Raw genomic sequence first — 26,533 nt, forward strand, 5'->3', positions numbered from 1 at the left:
AAGTTTGTGAAATATTGACCGCTATATAAAACATACACATGCTGACATTTATAACATACTATTGATGTATGTAAAATGCTTCACACGCACAGTTTCATTGAACTCTCTCAAGAAATGCACAATGTGACTAACTGCCCACATGCCCACATTAGAGAGGAGCAGCAAGATTGAAGGGTGTGAGTCATCTCCCCACAGCCACGCACTCAGCCAGCCCTCATTTAGCCACGTCTTCCAAAGAAGCTTTTATGGACAGTTTGTCAGCGCAGCTGAAGACTTGGATAGGTAGCAGCTGGAATCCCCACCTATCCCACCGTACTGGTCCCACCCCCACCCGGCTCCCGGCCTCCCAGCCCTGAAGCCAGCCCACTGCCTCAAGGAGAGACTACCTCAGCCTTCAAGGAAGTTCTCATTGTCACCGTGTGACCGGGCCACTCCCAGCCACGTCTCCAGGCAGGCAAGACTGGGGGCCCCCTCCTCCTGCCGCCCGCCACTACCATCTGAACTGCCTGGTTGGAGTCTGTGGGGCCAGATGTTATAGGGCAAGCTAAAAATAACCAGGCAGACTGGCCACCATCAGGGGTGGGGTTGGGGGTGGGGGCATGTGCTAGGCGTGGACACACGATCTGAGGGACCCAGCCGAGTGGAGCTAAGACAGTCTGGCAGATTGTGCACACTTCTGCTCCTCACTCGTAGGACCCACCCGGCGAGAGAGGGCTCCTCTTCTCTGAACATCTGGAAAGAAATGCCTTCTACCAGCTACAGGATGGGCAGCGGAGGAAGGAAGGTCTTCTGGGCTCTGTGCTTCCTTCTGCTTCTCCTCAAACTTAGTTCTGCCAAGAATATCTGGAAACGGGCACTGCACGCGAGGCTGGCTGAGAAATCCCACGTAAGTGCCGGGGTGGGGAGGCTGGGAGGAGATGGGTGATCCCCAGACACTGTATGTACATTCTGCAAGCACTCCCTCTAAAGCAGGCAGGGCAGGCGTCTTTCTTTCTCTGAATGTGTCAAAGTCGGGTGGTAGGCAGATGGAACTCATACCCTCAAAAGGCTCTTTTCCTGGAAGCAAAGAGTTCACCAAACGCGTGCGAGGGGATGGTGACATGCTTTTGCCTTCCAAAGTATGCTTTCTCCTGACAAACAGCGCCTGAGTCCAAGGACTTAAAACTGAGTGTCGTGTCTCAACAACCAATAACCAAATGTTTATGAAATATGATGATATATTCCTGCGGTTGTTATGGAGTAAACATTTAGCAAAAACTGCTCTGGACCAGGCACTGTGTGAGGTTCTGTGAGTACAAGGTGGAGACATCAGCTCCTACCCTCAAGGGTGAGATATTTGAGTGGGGGAGGCAGTCAGGTGACAGCTGATGGCAGTACAAAGGAAGGGCATGACAGAGCAAGTGGCAAGCAGCATGTGCCCTGGAGCCAGGCTCTGCTGCTCGCCAGCTGTGTGACTTCGGCTGAGTTGTTTGGTGTCTCTTGAGCACCAAAGATCTCATATACTCATCTGAAAAAGCCAGAAAGATGCAGTCCTTTCAACAGATGTGTTTGATCGCCACTGTTGACCAGGCACTGTCCTAGTCTGTGGAGATACAGACATCAGATGCCTGCCTTAGAGAATTCATGTTACTGTAGGAGAGGCACAGAATAAGTGAGAAATAAAAAGAAAACGTGTTTGGTGACAAGTGCTGAGGGGAGACATAAAGCAGAAAGGGAACTAGGAGAGAGGCTGGGAGTGGGGAAGACAGTGAAATTTTAGGTCCGTCCCCCCCGCCCCTCCCGGGAGCCCAGAGGCACAGAAGAGTCAAGGTGATAACACCAGCATACTCAGCATATATGTAAGCATTAAATGACTCAATATGCATAAGGTGCTTAATGCAAGTGGTCAGTGCATCTGGGTGACATTTAATTAAATAACCGATAGTGGTGGGTGCGAGTGGAAGATAGGTTGCTCAAGGTACAGCCGGATTCTGTCTCGTTCAGTGTAGTGTTCCTGCTGCCTTGCCAGATGCCTGTCACTAAGTTAGCACTCAGCACATTCTTGTAGGGAAATTATGGGCAAATGCAATGAAAGCACAGAAGAATGTATGCAGCTCTGCCCCAGGAGAGTCAGGAAGGGTTTTCCAGGGTTGGGGGTATTCAACCTTGGGCTTTGAAGGATGAATAGGAGTTTGCCAGGTAGCGATGTGGGCGAGGGAGCTGTTTAATGAACCCAGGCATGGTTGGGTACATAAAACTGTATTGAGGCTAATTTCAGCCTCCAGAGCTCACATTCTACAGGTCAGGCAGGAGGCCACTGTTTGTGAAAAAAGAATAATAGCGAGTGAAATGATGGTAGGTGTTTGGAAGGAGCGCTCACATGAGATAGTGTAGTCACAGAAAGCTTCCTGGAGGAGGTAAGACCCTGGCCAGATCTTGAAGAACTATTAAGAATTAGGAGGAGGAAAAACCTTCTTGGAAAACGACTCAGTGTGGGCTGAGGCACAGAGGCAGAAACAATGCATCTGGGAGCTCCCAAGAGGGCAGTCCTTGCTATGGTAGAGGGCTTGTGTGTGCAACATGGGGGAGAGACCCATCTCAAGTTTGACTGCTTCATGCTCTTTGCTGGCCCAACAGGACAATTTAGTTCTCCCAGGAATTTAGCACTATAGTTCCAGCACCAGATTTCCAACACATCATCTGGTCTTATTCCTATTTTGTCCTGGGGTGTCAGACACTGTAACATCTCACTAGGAGGAATGGCAGGCTGGGAGGAGGGCTGGGGGTGATGTGCGGGGGTGGGGTGGGGGTCGGGGGAGTCTCTTTAAAAACACAGGCCTGGGTGGGCTTCAGAAACCCAATTGCTTCTAGCCACCATTTGTCAAATACAAGCGTTTCAAATGTGCCCCTCGCTGGGTTGAAACTTTCCCCGGTCATCAACAGACAGTAGCATCCCTTCCCAGCACCTAGATACAGGAAGGATGTGTGTTAAGAACCTGCCTCAGAGAAAGCCCCTGAGAAAAGATAGGCTATTGACTTGTGGCTCAGAAAATAGAAAGACTGGGCAGGGTGTCAGGCCCAGGAATTCATCTCAGCTGCATCTTTCATAAGCTGTGCAGCCTTGGGTCACTCACTGTCCCCCTCTGGGCCTCGGGTCGTTACCTGGGAAATGAAGGCAGACGACCAGATGCCCTCCAGGGCCCTTTCAATTCTGATTCTAACTTCCATGCAACTATCCCACAGGGAATTTAGGAGTGCTAGGAAGCCACCTCCATACACTAAGAGGTAAGACTTCCCTCCATGTGGCCCCCACTGCCCCCACCCCAAGCTGAGTCAGACTTTCAGCATTGGCCCTGGACCCTTGAGGGCTGTGGGGCAGGTCAGCATAGGGTGAGGCCAGGTGTCCGGTAGCATGCTGAAGCCAGGCTGGACCCACTCGGAGAGTTAAACACAGCCCTTGCTACCAGTTAAATCATATAAACTTATAATGATGTGATTTAGATTAAAAAGAAAGGAAGTGCTCCTTATTAGAAACGTATCACTTCCTACTTATTTTGCTACATCTCACTATTCTCTCCGCTCTTGAGGTTACTTGTGTCTCTGAAATCTGTATGATGTAAATACTAGGGATTGGGGAGCTATTGCACACCTCTCCCCAACTCCTCATCCCGCGCCTTCCCATCTGTAGCGGGGAATCAGCCCCAGTGGGAGTTGCAGCTCATGGACACGGACAAAGGCTGCCCCTGAGAAATGGTTGTTCACTAGCATATGGCCGCCTGCTCCCTGGATCAGGCTCTTGCTTCTCACCTTCTCAGAGCCCCATCCATCCCTCTGCAGAGTGGGCAATGGGCCCTGGGGAATTTCCTGAAAAAAGTTACAGCCTGGGGGCTCACACACAGTACCAGAGGGGATGATGCTGCCTTCCATTCCCACGGGAGGCCCTCTGAGGGGCTTGTAAGGAGAAGAAGGCTTCTCCTCTCTGAGCCTGTTTCCTCACCTGCAGTGTTGGAGTGCCTGCTTTGCAGTCCAATGAGAAGACCACCGAGAGCCTTCAGCTCCGTGACCGGCGCAGAGCCACGTTCTTCACATGTGCACTATTCAAAACAAAACACAAAGCAGAACCAAATATTTATGAGGATGGATAAGACAGAAGCAGAATGTTTGTAAATAGCCCAGTGGCCTTTTCAAGAAGCGCAGGGTCAGGTCTGCGGAGCTGGGGTTTGGGATTTCTCTTTCCTGGTATTTGATGAAACTCATAAGAACAGTTCTTTCCTGAGGGCTTCCTATGTGTCAGGCCAAGAGTTCGCCATACGTTAACTCTCAGGATCCTCTCAACACATCTACCAGGCGGGGCCCATTACCACCGCCATGTCGGCCTGGGGACCAGGTGGCCTGAGGGTTCCGGTGTGTCACTGTGGCTGGGCTATGGTCTGTTTCGTCCCCTAAGCTCCCATCCCAGGGAGCTAGAAGTGGTTGTGCAGTTTGTACCCTGCGCAGAGGTGCTTGCCCAGCTGAGAGGACAGTAAGAGGCACTCTGTCATGCATCCTGCTGACAGGGCACCCCTTTGCCCTTAGTCAACCCAGAGCTGCGTCTTTTGGTGACGAGCACAAAAGCCCTGCAGGAGCCGGCAGCCTGTGCAACTCTCTCATTCCTCAGTCTCTCCAAGCTGATTCTTCTTTCCCTTATTATTTCTGTGAGCTCAAGAGCCTTCTAACACATCTCTTATTTTTTGCTAAGTCGCAAGACTGGGAGAGGCAGGTGGCCTGGAGCTGTGCATACCTCCCCTCCACTCTTATCATTCCCTGAGTTCTGACATCTTCACCTTCTTCCAGTAAACGTTGGTGCCTGCCTGCCGGGAGGCTACCTCTGGCTGCGGGAACACACTCAGTCGCATGCAGGACACGCCAAGGGGTTAGGGGATTCATACCAGGGGAGCAAGGGGAGCTGAAGGACACAGCCTGCTTCCTCGGGGCACCGCTGAAGCGCGTCTGTACAGTTTCTCAGGGGTACCCTTGGCTTTGAGCTTCAGCTGCTCGTGTCAGACACCTGCAGGTTAACCCTCCCTGGATGAAACCCACCCCTTCTCTCTCTCCCGTCCCCACCTGCTGAAGCTTCTAGGGATGTCGCCTATGTCTACTCCCTGCACTAAAGTCCTAGTCTCACATCTAGGTTTGGGGTTTAATTTTGTCCCCCTCAAAAGATATGTTTAAATCCTAACTCCTGTGATCTGTGAATGTGGCTGTATTTGGAAATAGTAACTAATGGCAATGACGTGTTGGAGTCAGGTGAGCCCTTACTCCAATACGGCGAGTGGGCTTATAAGAAGAGGAGAGACGCAGAGACAGACACACAGGGAGAAGGCCAAGTGAAGACAGAGGTAGAGATTGAAGTGATACGTCTGCAAGCCAAGAAACGCCAAGGATTGCCAGGAGCCACCAAAAGCTCGGAGAGAAACATGCACAGAGTCTGCCTTACAGCCTCCAGAAGGAACCAACAACCTATTGGCACCTTGATTTCTGAATTCTGGCCTCCAGAGCTTTGAAAGAATGCATTTCTCTGAAGTCCCCCAGTTTGTGGAGCTTTGGTAGGGCACCACAAAAGCACTCATACCATCTGCTTCTGGGAACAAACATAGTCAGCGTCTGTTCCTTGCAGCGGGCAATCTTGATGATAGACGTTTCCCAGATGAGAAAGTCAAAGCCGTAGTGGGGAGTGATTTGCCCCACACCATTTGGCCAGAGACAGGTGAAGCTATCACTACACCCTCAGAGTCCTGGGGACTTTCCTTGCTCCTTGAAAGATGTCCCCCCTGTAAGATGCCATCCTTAGGACCACCAGGATGCCTCCACATGGAGGAGCAGGGGCTGCTCGGTGAGCCCTGGAGAGCTCATGGCCAAAGCCCTGCACGTCCTACCTGGGGCCTGGAGAAAGGGGAAGTGGCATGTCAAAGTGAAGCAACCCTACTGTAGGCTTGGCCATACCCTAGCAACTAACACAGAGCCTGACCTATCACAGGCACCCAGAAACATTTTAAGAATGAGGGGATGAGCTGGCTGGATAGGCAGGTCAATGGAAGGAAGGAAAAGTAAATGGATAGCATGCTTTGGGGGGTGACCTTGGGCACGTCACTTTCTCTTCTCTAGATCTGACTTCTCCATCTGACGTTCCAGTCCTGAAATTAATTCCAGGTGGAAACGAGCAAGGGAAGCGGCATCCAGGGCCGTGTGTGGTTAGAACCTGGGAGTATGCATGCACGAGGGAGGCAGGAGAGCAGAGGGAAAGTGGCCATGAATGCAGCACTAGTCACAACGGCCAAGGGTAGAAACAGCCCAAATGACCATAAGCTCAAAATGGATAAACAAAAAAGGTCTATCCAGACAGTGGAATATTCAGCCACAAAAGGAATATTATTCAGCCATGAAAAAGGACTATTATTCAGCCTTAAAAAGTGCCAACACAGACTACCACATGGATGAACCCTGAAAACGTTATAGTCAGTGAAAGAAGCCAATCACCAAAGGCCACATATGGTGTGGTCTGTTGATATGAACTGTCCAGAATAGGCAAATTCATAAAGACAGAAAGTAGGTTAGTGGTTGCCAGGGACCGGGGAAGGGAATGTGGGAGAAACTGCTTAATGAGAATACAAGTTCTATTTGGGGATGATGTAAATGTTCTAGAAATAGAGGCGGTGACTGCACAATATTGTGAATTTAATGCCCCTGAACTGTATACTTAAAAGTTAAAATGGCAATTTTTACATGACATATTTTATCACAGTATATGTAACATAAAATTTGGTCATGCTTTGTCTTCCTGGTCTCCTCCTCGGAGGGCCATTCCCTGAACACCCCGTTTAGAGTTCCCTTAAACATTTTCATAACATTCCGACTTTTCCTTCATAGCATTTAGCTCCATTATTATTATATGCATGATTTCTTTATTGTGGCCTGGTTTAGTTTTTCATTAGCTACTTTTGCAGGCAACTAAAGAAAAAAAAAAAACCAAAACAGCAATTAGTTTGCTTTATCTGTGTGATGTTTTGTTGGGTGTTTGTCACTTGTCCTGGAACTGAGGCACGTGAAGGCAGGGACACCACCATCTGGTTCAGCTCAGCTCTCCTTGTACCCAGCCCAGTTCCTGGCACATAGTCGGCCTGAGAACTCTGAAATTACCATTAAATGAATGAATAAATTATATTAAAACCTTCCAGAACAGGAGAGAAGGGATGGAAAGTTCTAAACTACTTTCAGGTGTACAGCAGTGCTCAGTAGACACCAGTTGAAGGAGTTGGTTTAGTTTGTAGACATGCACGGAGATGGGGTTGTCCCTAGTGTAATATCGGGCTTTAGAGCACCTCTCAAAGGACGTCCCATTAACCGTACACTAAATTCTTCTCCCAGAGCCCAGAGCTAAGGTCCCAGGGCATCAAGAAATGGCATTCGTCAATGCACACTGAACTTTACACCCTCTGTTCCAGGGAGAGACATATTTTTAGATCTTTGACGTCCAAATTCCAGAGGAAAAGCAAGCAATGCTTAGAGGAAAACCGGCTTTCTTCCTGCACCGAGCAAATCAGTCCCTGGGTGCACTTTTATTGGTCTGGCCGCTAAGTTGCTGGAACATTCCAAAGAAGGGTAAAGCTCTTAGTAGTGGAATGAAGGGCGTGGGGAGGGCAGAGGGAGGGACACGGGTAAATTGGAAGAACTCTGGAGACTGGATTCTTTCTCCTTAAATGGCAATGGTTTCCATTTTTTTCCTGATTATAAAAATAATGTTTACTGTAAAAATTTCAGACACTCTAAAAAGTTATAAATAAGTAAAATTGATCTAAATTCTTCCTCCACGACATAAACGCTGTTGACATTTTTGGGGGGGGGTGTGCTTACACTTTTTCATGAAGCAGTTATACTCTGCACACATTTTTTTCTTAATGGCATTTTATCCATAATGTTTTTGAAAAATTTTTTGAGATGAAACTCATATAACACTAATCATTTTAAAGTGTACAATTCAGTGGCATCTAGTACATTCACAACATTGCGGGACTACCACCACTATCTAGTTCCACAACATTTCCATAACCCCAAAAAGAAACCCCAGACCCACTAACCAGTCAGTCCCCATTCCCCCCTCCCCCAGCCCCTGGCAACCACCAATCTGCTTTCGGTCTCTGTGGATTTGTCTATCTGGGACATTTCATCTAAATGCAGTCATACAGTATGTGGAATTGTGTCTGGCTTATTCTTACTGTTTTGTACCTTGCGTTTTTCATTGAACAACATATGGTGACTGTGTTAATAGGGTAGATCTGTGTCCTCTTTTCAAAGGTTTCTATGGTATTCCGAGGTTCAGATGTGCCACTATTTATTTATCCAGCCTCCTTTGGTTGGATGTCCAGGCTGTTTGCTTCAGTGGACTCCAGACTTGGACTTGCAGAATTGGGCTTCCCACTGAAGGAACCAGAACTGGCATTTCCCTAACCTGCTTCCTGAGTCTATCAGTGGCAGCACGGCTTTGCTAATCTACAGGCTATCTCCCCGAGGAATGGAAAATAGCTACCAGGCCGGTAACCTTAAAGGGGTCATTTTGATCCAAGTAAGGCATGCAGCACTAGAAAGTTCCTGTCAGAGTTGCACCATGAATGTGTGTCTAGCAGCTGTTTGGAAATAGATTTGGCTATGCAATCCCTTAGCAGAAATGGAGATAACAGATGGAAATCACAGGTTGCTCTGGGATTTTCATGAAGGATGTTGACAGTCTGGAGTGAGTTGCCTCATTCTCAGAGGAATTTGACCTGCCATTATTTTATTTTCATTTGAGTGGCAATGGAGGGGAGGACAGGCTGGGACTGCAGAGAGTGTAGGTACTGGGGATACAGGTGGGAACAAAACTGAGCCCCTAAGGAAGGCACATTGTAGGGGGAGAAAAACAATACACCCACGAGTTGGTCAAACACAGTATTCCCACAGTGACCAGGGGCTTGGAGCTACGTAAAGGCCAGGCAGGTATCTTGGGTGAGAGGCATAGCCCGTGCAGTGGGACTGAGCTTATTGTGTTCCAGGGACCTTGGCGAGGCCCAGGCACTAGACAAGAATGAGCAAGGGGGAGAGCGGCGGGAGGGAAGTCAGAGATGTGGAGAGGGTGGGGGCAGCTTGGGCCTGGGGTCCAACTGTAGGCCATGGACTTTGGCCTTTAACTCTTTAACCCTGGTGGGGCTAAGAAGCCATTGGAGAGTGATCTATTTACTTCTTTGATGAGAGTCAGTTCTTTCTCAGAACTCCAGGAAACATTGTTTGTTTAGGACCTTCTTTGACTATCACCTTGTAGGACATGAAATATTTTTCAAAACATTTAATCCTTTAATCTGGGGCCCTCAGGGAAATCAGTTCTTTATTACCCTCCACCGTCTGTTGTTTCTGCTGGCACCACCGTAAATAACTTGCGAGATTTGACTTCTAAGCCGCTTATCTCTTTTGTTCTCTTCAAATTCTGAGAAACGACATTTGAACTTTCCTCTCAGAGAGCTGCGGCCCATCTAAAATTGATCTATACACCCCCCGTTGCGGGTGCCATTTGGAAGTCACTAGACCCGAGGCAGAGGTGTTGGAGGTGGATGAAAAGTATTTCACTTCTGATCTCCAGGTTCCATTAAATTTCATAAATGAGGCTTGATATAAAAACAGGCTAGGCAGAAAAACCAACTGTCCCCTCTAGCCCATGCATGGGCATTCCTTGTCACCCTCCAAAGGAGGCCTCGGCAGCTATCACGTTCTATTAGGATGAAAATGGTGGGGCCTTACAATGGGTACAATGATGTTCGTTCTGTAGAAAATGAACTAAGAGCTAATGGCCTAGGGTTATGTCTCCTGCTTGCAGCTTTGAAATTATTCAGGATGGCATTTATAATTAGGGGGACCAGATGGGGCAGGGATGGTGAAAAGACTGAACCAGGATTTAGAAGTTCCATACTCCAGTCTCCCCTTTGTTTGGGGGAAGAACCACCAATCTCATGAAGCCTTCCTTTCCTTATCCGCCAAATGTTGGCTTTGTGTTCATTTTTACTTTCCACGAATTTAATGACCTATATACGGAAAAGAAGATGAATTCTCTGGGTGAAGCTGGGGTGGGGACCAGGAGCCCCACCTTTTCCAAGCTACCTGCCTCCCACTTGCTTACTGCTTTCTTCCCCCTCTTGCCCCTGGCAGTCCCTGGGAAGTAGTTTGAAAACCACTGGTCCTTGAAATTCCAATTCCAAGACACGCCTGCTTGGGACCTGTTCTTGATGACCCGACGCCCCCTACAGGGCGTTGGGAGCAGCGCGTGGAATTTGCAGACACCGCACTAGCTGTACCGGGAAGGGCGTTTAATGCATCCTTGACCCTCCTCTTTTCAGAGGAGATCAGAGGGCATGTGCCACTTTGTATCTTGCCTTTTTTTTTTTCACTAACATATCATAAGTGTTTTTCCTGTCATTAAAAAATTCTTCATAAGTACGTCTACAGTTTTAAACAATTTTAATTGTCAGAGACCCCCAATGGGTTGCCTGGTGTGACAAACGCTCCCAACGTCCCCTCTAACATGCTTATTTTATTGGTCACGTGCCGGTATGTCCTCTATGCTAAGTACTGTGTCTCACTGACTATTTAGTGAAACATAATACCGGAAAGCACAAAAAAATCATGTGCCCAGCTCTGCACAAAGTGAACCAGCACCCAGATCAAGAAAGAACAGGACCAGCCTCAGAGGCCCCAGTGCTGCTCCTGGGCATCACACACCAAGTGGCCACTCTCCTAGTTTCTCACACCCGGCATCAGCTGCGCCTGTTGGTAAACTAAGAGTATAAATGGAATCAGACTATGTGTTCTCTTGTGAGCTGGCTGCTGCTGCTTCTTCTGTTCTTTTTTTTCTGCTCAATATTGTTTGTGAGATTTATCCAAGTTGTGTGAATTTATCCATTCTATGTAAGATTTGTAAATTCTCAAAGCTCTAGATAAACATATGGATTATAAGATAGATCTGTTAATATGCGTGATTTTGTAGACACACACATATACCCTGTTTTGTATGTATGCATATATAAAATACATGTGATATATATGTATATCTCTATTATCTATCTATATCTATCTATTCAGGATAAAAGCTTAACAGATAAGCTGTTCTCCATATTCATGTATTCTTTTTGCTGCTGGTGGGTTTACAGACATTTCAGCTGGGGGCTACTACAAAGAGAAACAACACCTGTTAATCGTCAGCGCAACCCTGTGAGGCTAGGTCTGCTGTGATCACGCGAGGACTCGAGGCTCAGAGAGGCCCAGGAACTTGACCGCGGCGCACAGCTCCAAGCAGCGCTGGGATTCTAACCGGGGCCCCGCTGGCTGCGGCCGCTGGGCCCCGCTGATGCTGCCCTCTCCCTGCAGGGCGAGGAAGCTGGCGGCCCCCAGCAGCCCCGCGCGGACCGCTGCCCGCCGCCCCCGCTCTCGCTGCCCCCCGGCGCCTGCCAGGAGGCGCGCTGCCAGGCCGACTCTGAGTGCCCGCAGCACCGGCGCTGCTGTTACAACGGCTGTGCGTATGCCTGCCTGGAGGCCGTGCCGCCCCCGCCAGGTAGGTGCCCGGGCCCTGGGGAGTTGGGGGCGGGGTGGGGCACCCAGGTGAAGGGTCCTGCCCTGCCCGGAGGTCCCCACTGGGAAAAACGCAGCTGGGCTTAAAACTGGGCAACCTGGGCGGGTCCACCTGTGAAACGGAACATAGCAGCTCATTGAGCAGGCATCCAGCTAGATGTACTGAGCGCGCTGTCCTCAGAGGGCTACAGTCCAGGAAACGTGCCTTCCAGGGGAAATGCCCCCTGCTGTGAAGATGGGAGAGATCTCTTTTAAAAATCCAGATTTCCAGCGTTTTTTAAAAATACTGGACCACATTCCCTGGACCTCTATCCGCAGGACCCTCAGGTGCCCCTAGATAGCAGCCAGGTACTCCAGTTCTCCACAGACTCCACCAGGCCTTCTTCACTCATGCTGCCTGGCCTTGGGGGCATTTGAGATGGAGGCCTGGGACCTTAGCAGGGTAGATAGGGTGTGCCCAGAGAGGCAGGGGTATGCAGACTCCTGGGTTCAAATCCACAGGCTAGCTGCTCACCTTCTTAGATCCCCCCACCTGTAAAACTGAAATGAGAATGTGCAGCTCCTGGCGGGATATGAAATTCCGAAGCGCTTGGGGCCCCATCAGGTTAGGAGCAGGTAATCAATAACGTTTGTTCAATCTTAATGAGAATTTATTTGGGAGAAACATTTCTCAGGGATTCACCTTTGAAGGGAAGGAGTTTCAGATCCCTTCTGGAAAGAAGGTTTGGGAGGGGAGAAAAAGGGAGTCTGTGGGGAACACAGGGGAGATGGGCAGCTACCTTCCCCTCGGTGGAGAAAAGGTGCCCATAAGTAGGTAGGATGGGGGCAGGAAAGTTTTCTCCGTTCTCAGTTCTTCGTAGGGCTGAGCCTTAAACAATAACAGACTGTTTGGACTGCACCTTTTGGCTGCATGTTCCGTGGGCCTTAATTACCAAAGGTGGCTCTGAGAAGGCACCTTTAACCTTTCTTCCCAAGGCCGAAGCAAGAATGACCATACTTTGTTTTCTTTGGAGTGAGGTCACAGCGATGACAAGGGACTCAGCACCTTTAATGATGCTCATAATTACAGTCTACCATGTGTTTGAGCACTCCCTCTTGTCCGGGAACTGAGTGAGTGGGGTGCTCACCGCCAGGTTGGCTCTTACAGAGCCCTTTATGTGGCAAAATGTCGCCCCCTCATGGTGGAAAAAGCACATAAAGGTGCTTCCCTTTAGGTGAGCAAGTCAAAAAAAGTGCAGTCCTTTGGACTGCAACAGGGCACAGCGATTCTAGCCTCACTTGCCACCTAGGCCGATTGCTTTTGAGCAGTGCACAAACTGTACAACTGTCCATGACATTTCCGATGACCTTTCCATGCATTATCTCATTTAATGCTCACACAGTCCCAGTTGGTGGAGTGACTATCAGCCCTGTGTTACAGCTGAAGACACTGAAGCTCAGAGAAGCTGAATTGGTTGCCTGAAGTCACACAGCAGGCAGAACTAGAGTTTCAATCCAGTTTTCTGACAGGGAAGTGCACACAGCCTTAGGCCCTGAGTGCAGGGATGTGGGGTCCCAGTTCTGGCACCTGGGCCCATCTATGGGGTCCCTCACTGCCTGGAACATCCTTCCCCTAGACACCCACACATCTCCTTCAGATCTTTGTGCAGAGACAGTCACTTTCTCAGGGAAGATTTCCCTCTCTAAATAAGGCAATCCCTCCTGCAGCCATTCCTTAACTCTCTACCCTGCTTAAGTTTTCTTTATAGCCCAACCTGGAATATTGTGTTTTATGTGTTTGTTCATGGACTATTCCCCCCACTTGAAGGTCAGCCTCATAAGGAGTTTGGTCTGTTCATTCACTGCTGTATCCCCACCATCTAAACTAATCTCTGGGCACCTAAAAGTTATTCAATGAATCAATAATTCATAAAATAATAATAAAACGACTGGTTTTCACTGGCCAGAAGGAAGAGCCATTAGTCAGAATAATAATAACAATAATAATAAATAATATGTAACACAAGGTTTCTCACCCTTGGCACTCTTGGATAATTCTAATTGGGGTGGAGGTGGAGGAGCTGATATGTGCATTGTAGGATACCAAACAGCATCCCTGGCCCCCACCCACTAGATGCCAGTAGCACCCCCACCCCATCGTATGACAACCAAAAATATCTCTAGACTTTGCTAAATGTTAGGACAAAATTGCTTTGAATTGAGAACCATGATCAAACATGAGCAGATGCTTTGAAATGCACCAGGCCCTGTTCAAAGCAGCTTACACACTTCATTGCAATTCACACAGCCGCGGGGGGTGGACAGACTGTTATCAAAGGCAGACTTTGATAAACGCACTGGTGTACAGGGAGTTTATTTATCAGGTGACCCAGCAAGTTCTAGTAAGGGAACAGAAAGGTGAGACCTTGGGCCTCCAGGCTGTTAGGGGTCTGCAAATTGATGGGAGGTCTTGACCGTGTTTCAGTATACCAAAAAGTATAGCAAAATGCTATATTTCCCTGCTGCTCAGAAGCCTTTGACCAATGCAAAGGAGAAGACAAATAGAAAATATGAATACATTTCCAATTTGGTAAAAGATAGCATTGAAGGGGTAGCTGGTTAGCTTAGTTAGTTAAAGCATGGTGCTGGTAGCACCAAGGTTGTTGGTTCGATCCCCGCATGGGCCACTGTGAGCTGCGCCCTCCTTAAAAAAATAAAAAATTAATTTTAAAAAAAATAAAGCATTGAATACATTTTCTATCATGTGGTCCAAGGTGGTGGGAAGAAGGAGGGAAAACCATATGATTGGAAATGGTGGCTCCAGAATCTCATCGTGTAATCCCTCTAGTTCAGAAATTGTAAAGGGCAATTTCTGTTGTTTCAATTTCCAGGCTGTGAGCGACCATCTCATACTTTTAAAGAAAAAGCTAAACAGCATTTTTACCAACGCCTGTCTATGGACATTCAAAGGCACTAGACAGCACATGAACTTCTTTATTTTTGTCATATTTCTGATTCAGACTAGAGCAGAGATCATAAACATAATGTACTCCCAGATCAGTATTATTTGATCTCCAAAATGCTTACAATGTTTTCAATTAGCTGCCAATATTGAAAACCCAGAGGATTTACATTTGTTAAAATGCAGATTTATAGTTTAAAACAAAAATCACTTCTGCAAACACTGGAAATGGCTGGCCAGAGCTGACCAGCAGCTGACCCATTCAGTCAGGAACATTCTCCAGTTTGCCCTATCTCTTTGTCCTACCTGGCCAGCTTTTCTCCTTTATGTTATCTCTCTGCCTCTGGAGGCATTTGAGCTTTCAATCCTTATTTTGGGTTTTTGAAGATCTTCCAGTCTACTGAGTGGGTCACTCTTCTGGTTAAAAATGTATTGGTTATGGAACAGGCTGTGCTGCTATAACAAAAAGACCCATAAACCCAAAGGCCCAACCTGTTAGGTTGGGTCTCCTTCAGTTAATAGGCCAGAAGTAGGTGGTCCAAGGGAGGCAGGTGGCTCTGCTCCACAGTCATCCTGGGACCCAGGTTCTCTCCATCTTATTGCTCTACATGGTCAAACTGGCTCCCAGACTACAAGAAGAGGGAGAGAGTGGAGGAGGGGAGCAAACAGGCATCAATGCAAAGGCAGAACCAGAAGTTACATCATCACTTCTGCTCTCATCTCTTTGGCCAGAATTCACTCACATGGCCACACCTAGTTTCCAGGGAGGCTGGGAAATGTAGTGTTCCGCTTGGCCACCCAGTGCCCAGCCAAAACTCAAAGTTCTATTACTAAAAGGAAGGACCAATGTACTCTGGAGAACCACAGTTGTTTCTCCTCCAGGGATCCTCTGTGTTTCATGATGAAATGTAGGCTCCCCCATTTCCAGAGGCTGGGGTGTTTCTTAGCTGCCTGAGGAGGACCTCAATTTAACCATGTATTGTTTGTTAGTTTTAGATTGGCTGGTACAGCCGAAACCTCGATGGCTTGGTGGCAACGGCTGGCTCCTGGATGGCCCTGAGGAGGCGTTGCAAGGTACCTACAGGATAAAGCCCAGTCCTAGTGTCAGAGCCAGAATCCCTCCTTCTCGGGCTGCTACCAGAATACTCCTAACACGGGCTGCCTCTGCTCCAGCAGGTGGTCTATACCCAAATACTCATCCCTCTGGGATCCTCCCCCACTCCAACCCAGAAGGGTGATTGTGGGCGTGGCCAGGCTCTCAGAATCCCCAGGATAGTATAGGCTTTGAGTCTCCCAGGGAATGGGGCCTCCTTCCTGGTGAAGAATTGAGAAGGAGGGAGTTGGGGTTGGTTTTCAGATCCCTAAAATCATAGTAAGGTATTCTCTGCTTTCTGATGATGGGCCTCCTCCAGGGTGGGTGAAGAGCAGTTTCTGAAAAGAACCATGGGCAGGCCCAGGGTCTAGGGAACTGTAGGCTGTACTTGCGTGTGTGGGGCTGTGCTTGTGATTTTGCACACTTTTGTGTGTGCGACTGTGTCATCTGTTGAGGGTATGCAGGTATGCAAGCAACTATGTGGCCATGTCTGTCTGAATATTTGTGCATCTGTGTTCATGTAAATATATGTGAGTGTGTGTGTGTGTGTGTGTGTGTGTGTGCAGGATTTGTGTCCATGTGATCATGTGTGGGTGACTGTAAGTGTAGTGTGCCTATGTGTGTTAGAACTTGTGGGACGGGGAAAATGTGTGTGTGTGATGTGTGAGCATGTGTGAGTGTGACAATGTGAGCATATATGTTTCAGGGTTTGTAAGTGAACGTGTATGTACCGTGTTCCCCCCAAAATAAGACCTAGCTGGACCATCAGCTTTAATGCGTCATTTGGAGCAAAAATTAATGTAAGATCTCATATTATATTATACCTGGTATCATATCATATCATATCATATCATATCATATCATATCAGACCGGTCTTATATTAATTTTTGCTCCAAAAGTCGCATTAGAGCTGATAGTCTGTCTAGGTCTTATTTTCGGGGGAACACAGTATGTGTGTCACTATGCATGTGAGGACATGTTTGGGATCATGTACTTTGGACTGCCCCGTGTGTGTGTGTGTGCGCGCGCACATGACTCTGAGTGAGACCCAAGGCACAGCCTGGAACCTGAGGGGCACAGATGAGATAACGTGCCCCCCCCGGCTAGCGTGCATTCACTGCCACCACAGAGGGGCTGCCCCTGAGACCCTGGCTTGTGTCCTTCCCACAGCAGAGACCTGCAGCACCACAGAAGATGGGGCAGAGCCGCTCCTCTGTCCCTCAGGCTACAAGTGCCACATCCTGAACCCAGGTGACATCGCGAAGGGTATCCCCAACCGCGGCCAGTGCGTCAAGCAGCACCGGCAGGCAGGTGAGTGTGGGTGCCCAAGCCCTCAACCCCACTCTGTCTGCAACCCCCCACCTGGGAGACCCGTCGCCGAGAAAACCACTGGCCCCTGATCCTGGCCGAGACTACCTCCCTTCCTCCTACTGCCCTGCCCTGCTCCTCCTTTCAAATCTTCCACCCTTTCCCCCTTCGCCTGCACTTGACACAGGCCTTTGAGTCAGCAGACGGGCGGCAAACCTCAGCTCTGCCACCTCCTAGATGGCTGACTTTGGGGTCAAGTGCTTCAATCTCTGAGCCTCGGGTTCCTCATCTGTAAAATGGGGCCACTTGGTGTTGTTATAGGAATTCAGTTAAATCAGACATGTAAAGGCCTCAGAGCAGACGCAAGAGATAATAGGTACTCACAAAATCTCAGATGTTTTATCTCCATCTATATCTCTCTTTTTTTAATTGTCTGAGAATTCTTAACTTCTACCAGGACCAGTCAGTGTCACTTAATTAGTCTTTGTCTTTGGGAATGGAGACAATAAATAGATGAGTGAGGGGCATGAAAAGTGTCACTTTAATTTGCATAATTTTCCCAAGGAGAGCAAGGACAGCAGAGCAAGGACTGCGGGTGGTATCTAAAACCCGCCTGTGCTTCATGCAAGGCGTAAGGTCGAGAGGTTTGGTGTGGATTTGGAAGACACGTGTGGCAAGCAAAGAATCTGGAACTTCCGGGAGAGGTAGGGTAGCCTTATCAAAGACGAGCTCATTGGAACTGAGTCCACACACTCCCGGGCCCACGTCCCCATTTCTGCATCTCTGAGTCCTAATAGCTAAGGACAAACAGCACCCTCAGTCAAAATCAAGGGTAATTACAGCGACCCTGTTGGCCAGAAGAATACATCAGGGTACATGATCTGCCAAAGCATTTTTTTTCCTGATTTGAAAATTTATTTCTCTGAGGTGTGTCAAGAAAGACAGACACATTAAATCAGTTACATGTTTAGCATCATTATCATTGCAAATAATAAAATTATGATACATTAGAACTGTCTTAAGAATCTGGTTATCTGGAATTCTGAGCTTTGAAAAATATTGCCTATAAAAGGATTCAAACTAACTAGGTATCTTTGTGATTTCTCTTACATTCTACTTGCTATTTGGAGTTAACAAGTAGGTTCTCCGGCCAGATAGCTTGGGCTCCAGTGCCCACTTGGCCCCTCACTGCTGCGTGTCACAAATAGTAGAACTTTCCATGCCTCATTTTCCTTACCTGTAAAATGGGCTTATACTAGTTAAGCTCCCATGCCTCTTGCACAAAACAGAATCTCTGCTATTTGTGTCACTGTTCATCTCTAGACACCAAATGACACCTTAGTGGATGGGGTATGTGGTCTGTCACATGCAAAACCCCAAGAGCAGACCAGCCTGTAGGAACATGCTGGAGTATGGAAGGAACAGCCTTTATCAAAAGAGAGCAGTGGTGTGAGTCAGGAGTCCTTTGGAATGTAATGCCATTTTTATCACTAGAAAAGCCTGGAACTACTTTGCCTTTCTTATCTCCTGATCCTGCTTATTCACTTACATGAGACCCACTTCTAGGATGGAGATAAGCAAAGAGAGCAATTAAATGATACCTGCTCTTGATTGAGTGCCTCAGAGATTCTGTCTTTAAATGTTGTCGGAAGCCTATAAAAGGAGAAGTATAAAACCAGAAGGCAGTGTTGTGTATTCAGATTCAGAGTACAGGCTCAGAACCACTGAAACAGGTTCAACTCCTGCAGCTTTCTTCCCTGGTGATCTTGGGCAGGTAACTAATGTTTCTTAGCCTCAGTTTCTTCATCTGTAAAATGGAGCTGGTGATGGTCACGATAGTAATCGCTTCCTGGGGTAGTTATGAGGTTTTAATGAGAGAAGACTGGTAAGGTGCTTAGAGCAGCACGTGGCACACAGTAGGTCCTCAAGGAATGGCCACAGCTATCATCTCTGTCTGATGGAAAACGGAAGACTTGAGTTCAAGACCTTGCCCAGACAGTGCACACAGCTAACCAGGAGCAGAGTGGGAATTCCAAGCCTGTTCCCCTGCTCCAAAGCCCATGTGTGCGTGTGCTCCCCCTCCCACAGGAATGATCTGAGCCTGGCAGTTGGAAATGTAAGTGAAATTTTTAGCCTTGTGCCCATGGGGGCTGTCGCTTAGCAAGGATTGTTGGTCGTTGTAGAAAGTTTGGAAACATCCTGAATTCCAACAACTTTTCTTGGAGCAAAGTTCTTGGGGAAGAGTGGGGCACTCTTGACCCAGGGCATCTAAGGAAGAAGCCTTTTATTCCTTTTTTTTTAAACTACAGATTTTAAATAATTGTAGACTAACAGAAAAGTGACAACAGTCAGTGCCTTGGACTCTCTACCCCGATTCACCAATTGTTCAAGTATAGTCACATTTGCTTTATCATTCTCTCTCTCTCTCCGCAACCCCAACTCTCCCTCCACATACATCTACATATTTGCTCTTCTGGATTATTTGAAAACAAGTTGCAGCTCTCACGCCCACACCTAAAATGCTGTCTCCTCTGAGAGCCAGCTGCTTGAATGATCGAGTTTTACAGGCCATCAGCCTGGAACCCAACGTTTGAGGCGTTCATGTCTTTCTCAAGAGGAAAATGAACATTGATACATGCAAGAAATCTTGTTTTTGAGAGAGCAGGGTCAGGGGGAATTAGTATTTTTCTTTTTCTTTTTCCTTTTTTTTTTTTTTTTATTTTGAGTGGGTTCAAAGTCATTCAGAAGCTGAGTATCCAGGTTCTTGATATGGGACATAGGGCCCAATGCTTGCCTGGGACACGTGACTTTGCCAGCTGTGTCCTGAGCAGAATAAAATAAGGTCACAGAGCCTTGAGCAGGCATTACTTGGCCAAAATGCATCCTCAAGGAGAAGGGAGGAACAGGAATATTTCAGAAAGCCTCTGGCCTGGAAGAAACCCTAAAACTTGACTTCTGAAAAGCTCTCCACCTCCCAAGGCTGCTGATAAGCTCTCCACCCGAGGGTGTGGGTCAGATCGCTTGGACTCTTTAGCCTTATACAATAAATGTCAGTACAGGTCCTAAAGACTCAGATGATTTTTAGGATGGCCACAGAACAAAAGGAAATAAAATGATCAGATAGTGCATGGAGGGCAGTTTTCACTTGAGCTAGAATTGACACATAACATGATCTGAGTTTCAGGTGCATAAATGTGATATTTGAACATCGTAGCTGTCAGACCAGGCTGGCGCACTGACGGGGAGAAGCGAGCTGATGGAGGCAGACATTGATTGCCGTGAAACATCTGTGTTCTGGCCAGATTTCCACTCTTCCCTGAAATGTTTTACTGCTGGGCTTGAGTGGGGCCTGACAATCAACAGAGGGAATTGTGTAGTGGTGATGCTTAGTAATTTGATACATATGACATTGCCAAGAGTGGGCCACTTTTTACACACAAAAATGGCAATTTCATGTGGTTCCTTCTAATGTTTGCATATACATTGTAAATGAAATTATTTCTTTTAATCCTCACAATAATTTAAGAGATACTAATTTTATGCCCATTTCCAGGTGAGACTCAGAGAGGATTAATGAAGCAATGAATGAAGATTCATTCTCAAGTTACATTGTCATTTCCAGTAATGACATTTGAGTCTCTTTGAATGGACTTTTAAAAATACCATTTATTCCCCATGTGAACATATTTTGTAATGACATTTGCTGGGCAATATGCTGAAATTTTGTTTCCAGTTCATCTGTGAAGACAGTGGTTCCCAAACTTCTGGATCTCAGGACCCCTTTATACTCAAAAAATATTGAGGACCCCACAGAGTTCTCCTTTATGTGGCCTTGGATATTTACCATAAGGCTAAAACGTTAAAAATATTTATGTATTCATTAAAACAACAATGATAAATTCATTACGTAGTAAACAGAAATAACATTTTTCTTTAAAGTAACTATGTTCGAGCACAAAAAATAGTGAGAAGAGCAGCATGATTTTACATTTGTGCAATTCTAATATGTGAATTAAGAAGAACTAGAGTCTCACATCTGCTTCTGCATTTGATTGGCTGCGATATCAAAGTCACATAGACTCTGGAAAATTCTACTGTCTATTCGAGAGAATGCGAGCAAAAAATACAAATAATTCCTTAGTACTATTATGAAAATAGTTTGGGTCTTATAAACTTCCTGAAAGGCACTGAATCCTTTGTTTTCCAGATGGGCGATTCCTACGACATACATTATACAAAGGACATTCAGGTAAGAGAAGAAACTGTCCTTTCTTTGCAGAGGGTCCTAAAAAGGACCATGAGCATTTCTCGGGTGAAGAAGAAAAATAAAATCCTATTGACTATTATGAGAGCTGCAGTTTGAAGCTGCTAAGAAGGGAAATGACCATATTCCCCCCAGGTGCTTTTATGCCATGAGACGGCACTTTGGGGGTGATGTGGGGGGATGCCAAGATGCTTCTGTTGTGAAAGTCTCTCCTCCAGCTTGGGAAGTCCTCCAGGCGGCATCTGGCATGGCAGGAGGGTCCTGACAGGAGCAAGCCCTGGCACCAGACCTGGGGGTCGGGGGAGCAGCTAGACAGGTGACCAAGACAGGGCCCGAGGCAGCAGCTCAGGGACTCACACTAGGAACCAGATTGGGAAATAAAATAAGAGACCTGTGGTCTGATGGGGGCAGAGGAGGTGTTAGGCAAAGAGGGGTTCACAACAAATATGGTTTCACGCTAAACCTCAGAACCTGAGATTGGAGGTGCTGAAGTCCCTCCCTCTTCATTCTCGGAATTGGAAAATATGGCGGACACTATCATTCCATTCAATTATGCATTGATCTACCCACCCATCAATCCAATAATTCATTCAGTCATGCATCCCCCCATCCATCTATCCATCCATCCATCATATCCTGATTAAGCATTTACCAAGCATTCTGTACTTACTCATTCTTTATTCTATTCTTCATTCTGTACTGGAAGTTGGGGCTACATCTGTGAACATGGCAGACCCAGGTCCTGCTATCACGCAGCTAATCAAGCAGGAAATTCACACATTAATAAGCCCAAGTGGTATTTTAACAACAGCAAGTGTGAATATCCTGAGGGTGGAAGCCACTTGGCCAGCACTGCAACTGGAATGTCTAGTAAGTGAGGGGGAAAGTGGCAGGAGATGAGGCCAGAAATGTGGGCAGGGCCAGACTCTCCAAGGGAGAGGCTACAAGTCGGGACTGCATGACCCCATTTGTGGGACAAGCCAGGGTGCCAGGCCAGGCCTAGGTGTTTGGACTTTATTTGGCAGTGACAGGTGAGCCTTTGAGCAGGAACCAACAAGGCCCACCCTGACAGAGCCCTGGGGTTATTTTTTGGCAGAGGGTGACTCCAAGAACGTGGCAGAGCATGGAAAAGGACAACAGAGGCACTTTCAATAAAGCGACGACAGCAGGTAAGTGGGAGGAGCAATGAGTCAATGGTAGAAGACGGGATGGGGGGTGGGGAGGTTTGGGCAGTGAGGTGTACTAGGTAGCTTTAATCATGAAGTCAACCAGCGGGAGGGTGAAGAATGGGGCTTTGTCTGCAGGTAGAATTTTATACTCCCTGATCATTTCAAAGTGAACATATGAGAACTTTGTGTGTTATCAGAAGTGGAAGTTTCCTCTGGACCTCAATCCATAGACTCGACTAGATTGTACCTTACCTTTCCATCTCCTTTCCATTCCTTTGCTCTAATGCCTCTACGAGCAGGCAGGTAAGTCCTCCACTGTCCCATGAAGTCTGTCCCTCTGTCTCTCCCTCCCTCTGTCACATGATACTATCAAGGGCCAGGTCTGTGGTAGACATGTATCAGGCGCTCGGTTGCTCGGTAGTTGTTCACGGATATCTACTGTATGCCAGGAGTTGTGTTGGGGGCAACGCAATGATCAGAGCAGAGAGAGGTCCCAGTGTCATGGGGCTACGCCTCCAACATCCTTTATTTGGAGACTCAACAAGTCAACAAGGACGTCAGCAAGGAAGTGACAGACTGAAATAAGTGAAGGAAACGGACAGATGTGGTGCAGCGTAACCGTAATCGGCGGGGACACGAAGCTGCTTCACATGGGGGTCAGGGAAGGCGGGGTGAGGAGGTGACATCTGGGCCAAGAGCTAAGATGAGAAGGTGCTGCCATGGGAACACCTGGAGAACGGACACAGAAACACCCTGAGAAAGGAAAGATCTTGGCTTAGAGGAACCACAGGGAGGCCACTGGGCTGGGAAGAGAATGATGGCAGTGGGGGTGGGGAAGCGGGAAGGCTGGCACCAGAGGAGGTTTATAAATAGGTTAGGCACAGACTCTGCTCTCAGATGCTGTCCAAGGTGAGATGTAGGTGAATACACAGGGCTGTGGGATCACAATGACAAGGGTCTCAGTAGGTGAAACCTGAATATCCATTTGTGCCCTGTGAAAGCGAAATGTCTACACGCGGTAAACAAAGGCCTTTCGAAGGGGTGATTTCCCCAGGATGTCCTTGAAAGGCAAACATCATGCGTCAGATTCCAGAACATTCAGGTGTGAGTCCTCCAGGAAAATCTAGAGCCAGTGAGGATTGAGGCCAGCATGTCTATTACCTGCTGATGACAGGAACAGTCCTTGCAGTGGGTCGAATGTACCTGAGGACTGTGAACCTTAAACATGGGAGTGCTGGGTGCCTGTGGAGAAGAACACGACTATGAGAGGCAGTTTAGGATGGCTTTTCGGAGCCAGCCAGACCTGGGTTTAAATTCTTACTCTACCACCATGTGACCCTAAGCAAATGACTTCAACTCCCCCGCCTCAGTTTCCTCATCTATAAAATGGGAATGATAGGGGGGATGTGTTAGGAACTAAATAAGATGGTACCCATAGAGACTTTAGTGAGTTACGAATTTAGTCTTAGCGGAAGCTGGCATCTTTCTGGTGTCTGGTGAGGGAGGAGGGGGGAAAGGCACAGATTTGTGACCCAATGTTCTGCCCACGCAGTGGCTCAGAGTCATCCCTTCTCTGCTTCCTTTTCAGCCAGTTTGAAAGAACATCTCCTCCACTGTCTGCTAAGCCTTGGAAACAGTTGTATAAAAACGGTTTGATCCCCAGAGGATATGCTCAGCTCAGCAGAACATGACCTCAGAGATACTTAGAGGCAGGACACCTGGCTCTCAACCCCAGCGTGGCCTTAGCTGGCTTGGTGACTTTGTGGGAGTCATTTATAAGCTATTTTGTCATCCTGGAAACAAGGCATGCGTAGGAAATCTCATGTGACCCTGCAGCTCCACAGATCATACCCTGGGAAGAAGTCACTGCCTCATGAGCATGCATGAAGACTGTTTCTAATAAAAATGGGTTGGTATCTACAGATTTCTTCCAGATATGACTCTGGGAATCATGTACCCATCCCAAATGTTCTCAAAATATATTCACTCATTGTAAAATGGAAATGAACTTCTCTGCTCACACATGATTCATAGTTTTAACCACCTGGTAATCTTAAATCAGGTGTGCTAAAGTCATGGACTCGTGGGGTTGGGAGGGAGGGTAGGTGTTGCTGGGCTGTCAGCTCAGCTCTGCTTCTGGAACCCAGGAATATTCAGGCCATGTGCACACTGTTTTAGTTAGAAGCTCTCTGAAGCAGCCCCTGAGAGGAGGGTGTGTTGAAAGTGATGTATTAGGAAAGTTCCTGGGGAAAGTTGGGACAGGAGGAGAAAGACGTCAGACAAGATGAGGTGTCAAGGTCCTGAGATGCGACCCCCTTACGGGTCCTAGAGGCAGCCTGAGTTCCACCAGGGCCGGCTCCAGTGGCGGGAACCCGTGTGGTCACTCAGAAGGGCCTTGCACTTGGTGTAATGAAATTCTTAGCAATTATTGAAGCAAGGGTCTGCATGTTCATTCTGTAAATGGTGGTGCTGGCCCATCAGGGGGCAGGGACACCGAGTATGTGTAAGGCTGCCAGCACCCTCTGTGATGGGATAAGGCTTCCCGGGGGAGGAGGGGCCATCTACTCTAGGAACAGCCCACTTCCTGTGCACACTGGGACCCAAGGGGACATGAGCAGAGCCCTGGGGGCATCTGTTACACAATTCAAATCTCAACAGTGTGTGCACAAAAACGAACACATACACAGGCTTGCAGCGGAAATGATTCCACATCCTCCCATAGCCTGCTTTCAAAACAGCCCCTGCTGACTGGTGTTAACAGGTGGTTTGGCAGGATTCAACCTTTTTAATTCCAAAATGGGCTTAGGGGGAGACAACACCTGAGTATACATATTTTTCAAACAAGCAGCTCTCCTGCCCCCTGTCCCCCTATACTTCCCCATCCACGCACACACTCTTTCCCCCATACAATCTGTAATCACTTGGAAAGCACTCGAAAGCCAGTTTCAGGTGGAGATTAATGGCTGAGAGGACTTTTGTTGTGTGTCATTTCTGGGCATCTGGGCATTCGTATTGCTCAAGAATTGTTTTCTTGTTTTTTATTTTGATTTTACGTGTGGAACATGAGTCAAGTGATTCATGTAAAAGGTATATGAAGCGGGCATCTGTCACACATGAAGGTTTTGACCTTCATGTCGATGGAAAGGAAAGACGACTATCCAAGAATGGCAAGTCCAACAGGAGACATTTCGGAGAGTGAGGTTTATATCTGTCCATTCCAGACACAAACCACACTGCAGAATTTATGCATGTGATTTCTGTGGGGCAAGCCAAGGGTCACAGCTTGGGTGACCGGTGAAATGCCCAGCGCCCCACCTGTCCTGGAGGCTGGATCTCATTGGTCGGGAAGGGATCTGGGCCTGGGGTTGGCTGAAGCTCCTGGCAGGGAGGGGGTCTAACCAGCAGCAAGGCTCATCGGGGCTGAGGACCAAGTGTAAGGGGCTATTCATTCCATGGCCGGCCACGCACAATGAAAGCAAACAATTACAACCTGTAGAGGCTTGAGTGTGCCCAGCACACACTGTATGGCTCTCAGACAGGGAAACCGAGTAAGTATCAGAGATCTAAAAGAATTCACCCAAAGTCACCCAGCCAGTCAATACCAGAGCCAAGATTCCAGCAGCCAGGTCTATCCTACCCACAAATCGGGCACCAGAGACCCAGCTGTTTTGCTAATTCTGGCCTGTGGAAGCACATCCCTCCAGACACTGAGGCCCAAAAGGGGACAGTGCTGGTGTACAGTCCTGCAGAGGGCTCTGGGGACAGGACTGAGCTCATTCCCACTTCTGGGGCGCTGCTTATGAGATGGGGCAGAGAGAGTAGAGACTGGTCAATCTGGGTTCTAATCCCAATCAAGATGCTTACCTTCTCTGAGTCTCAGTTTCCTCCTCTGTGAAATGGGAGTGATAAGATTAGCTGCCTTTCAGGGTTGCTGGGGAGATCATGATGGATTATGGTCAGTGTTCGGCAGGCATGGTTACAATTCCTTATTATCTTGGCACAATAGTGCCCTGGAAACACAAATGCCCCAGTTGAGAACCTCTGGTTGAAGGCTAAATAATTTTTATCACTTCATCCATCAGTAAATTCTACTGGCACATTTCCCCTCAGGTTCAGGGTAATCGATTACCTTTCCCACTCACTCATCCCCTAT

The 26,533-nt window shown here is 47.7% G+C and overlaps 1 protein-coding gene across 4 annotated transcripts; it reads left to right on the forward strand.

The window, feature by feature from the left end:
- The first annotated feature begins 245 nt into the window (after positions 1-245).
- WFDC1 (WAP four-disulfide core domain 1) lies at positions 246-24,302 on the forward strand. Of its 4 annotated transcripts, XM_081031587.1 has the most exons (8): positions 246-454; positions 694-886; positions 11,404-11,587; positions 15,536-15,619; positions 16,810-16,950; positions 21,155-21,196; positions 22,308-22,380; positions 23,969-24,302. In XM_081031587.1, the coding sequence occupies exons 2-7, from the start codon at positions 743-745 to the stop codon at positions 22,364-22,366; spliced, it is 654 nt and encodes a 217-aa protein (XP_080887713.1). In that variant the 5' UTR covers positions 246-454; positions 694-742; the 3' UTR covers positions 22,367-22,380; positions 23,969-24,302. The 4 variants fall into 4 exon arrangements, with proteins under 4 accessions (XP_080887713.1, XP_080887712.1, XP_080887711.1 ...); XM_081031586.1 differs by lacking the exon at positions 246-454 and having other exon boundaries at positions 483-886; XM_081031585.1 differs by lacking the exon at positions 246-454 and having other exon boundaries at positions 620-886; positions 16,813-16,950.
- The last annotated feature ends 2,231 nt before the right edge of the window (positions 24,303-26,533 follow it).

This window comes from Rhinolophus hipposideros (assembly GCF_964194185.1).
Source record: "Rhinolophus hipposideros genome assembly, chromosome: 21".
Lineage (NCBI taxonomy): Eukaryota > Metazoa > Chordata > Mammalia > Chiroptera > Rhinolophidae > Rhinolophus > Rhinolophus hipposideros.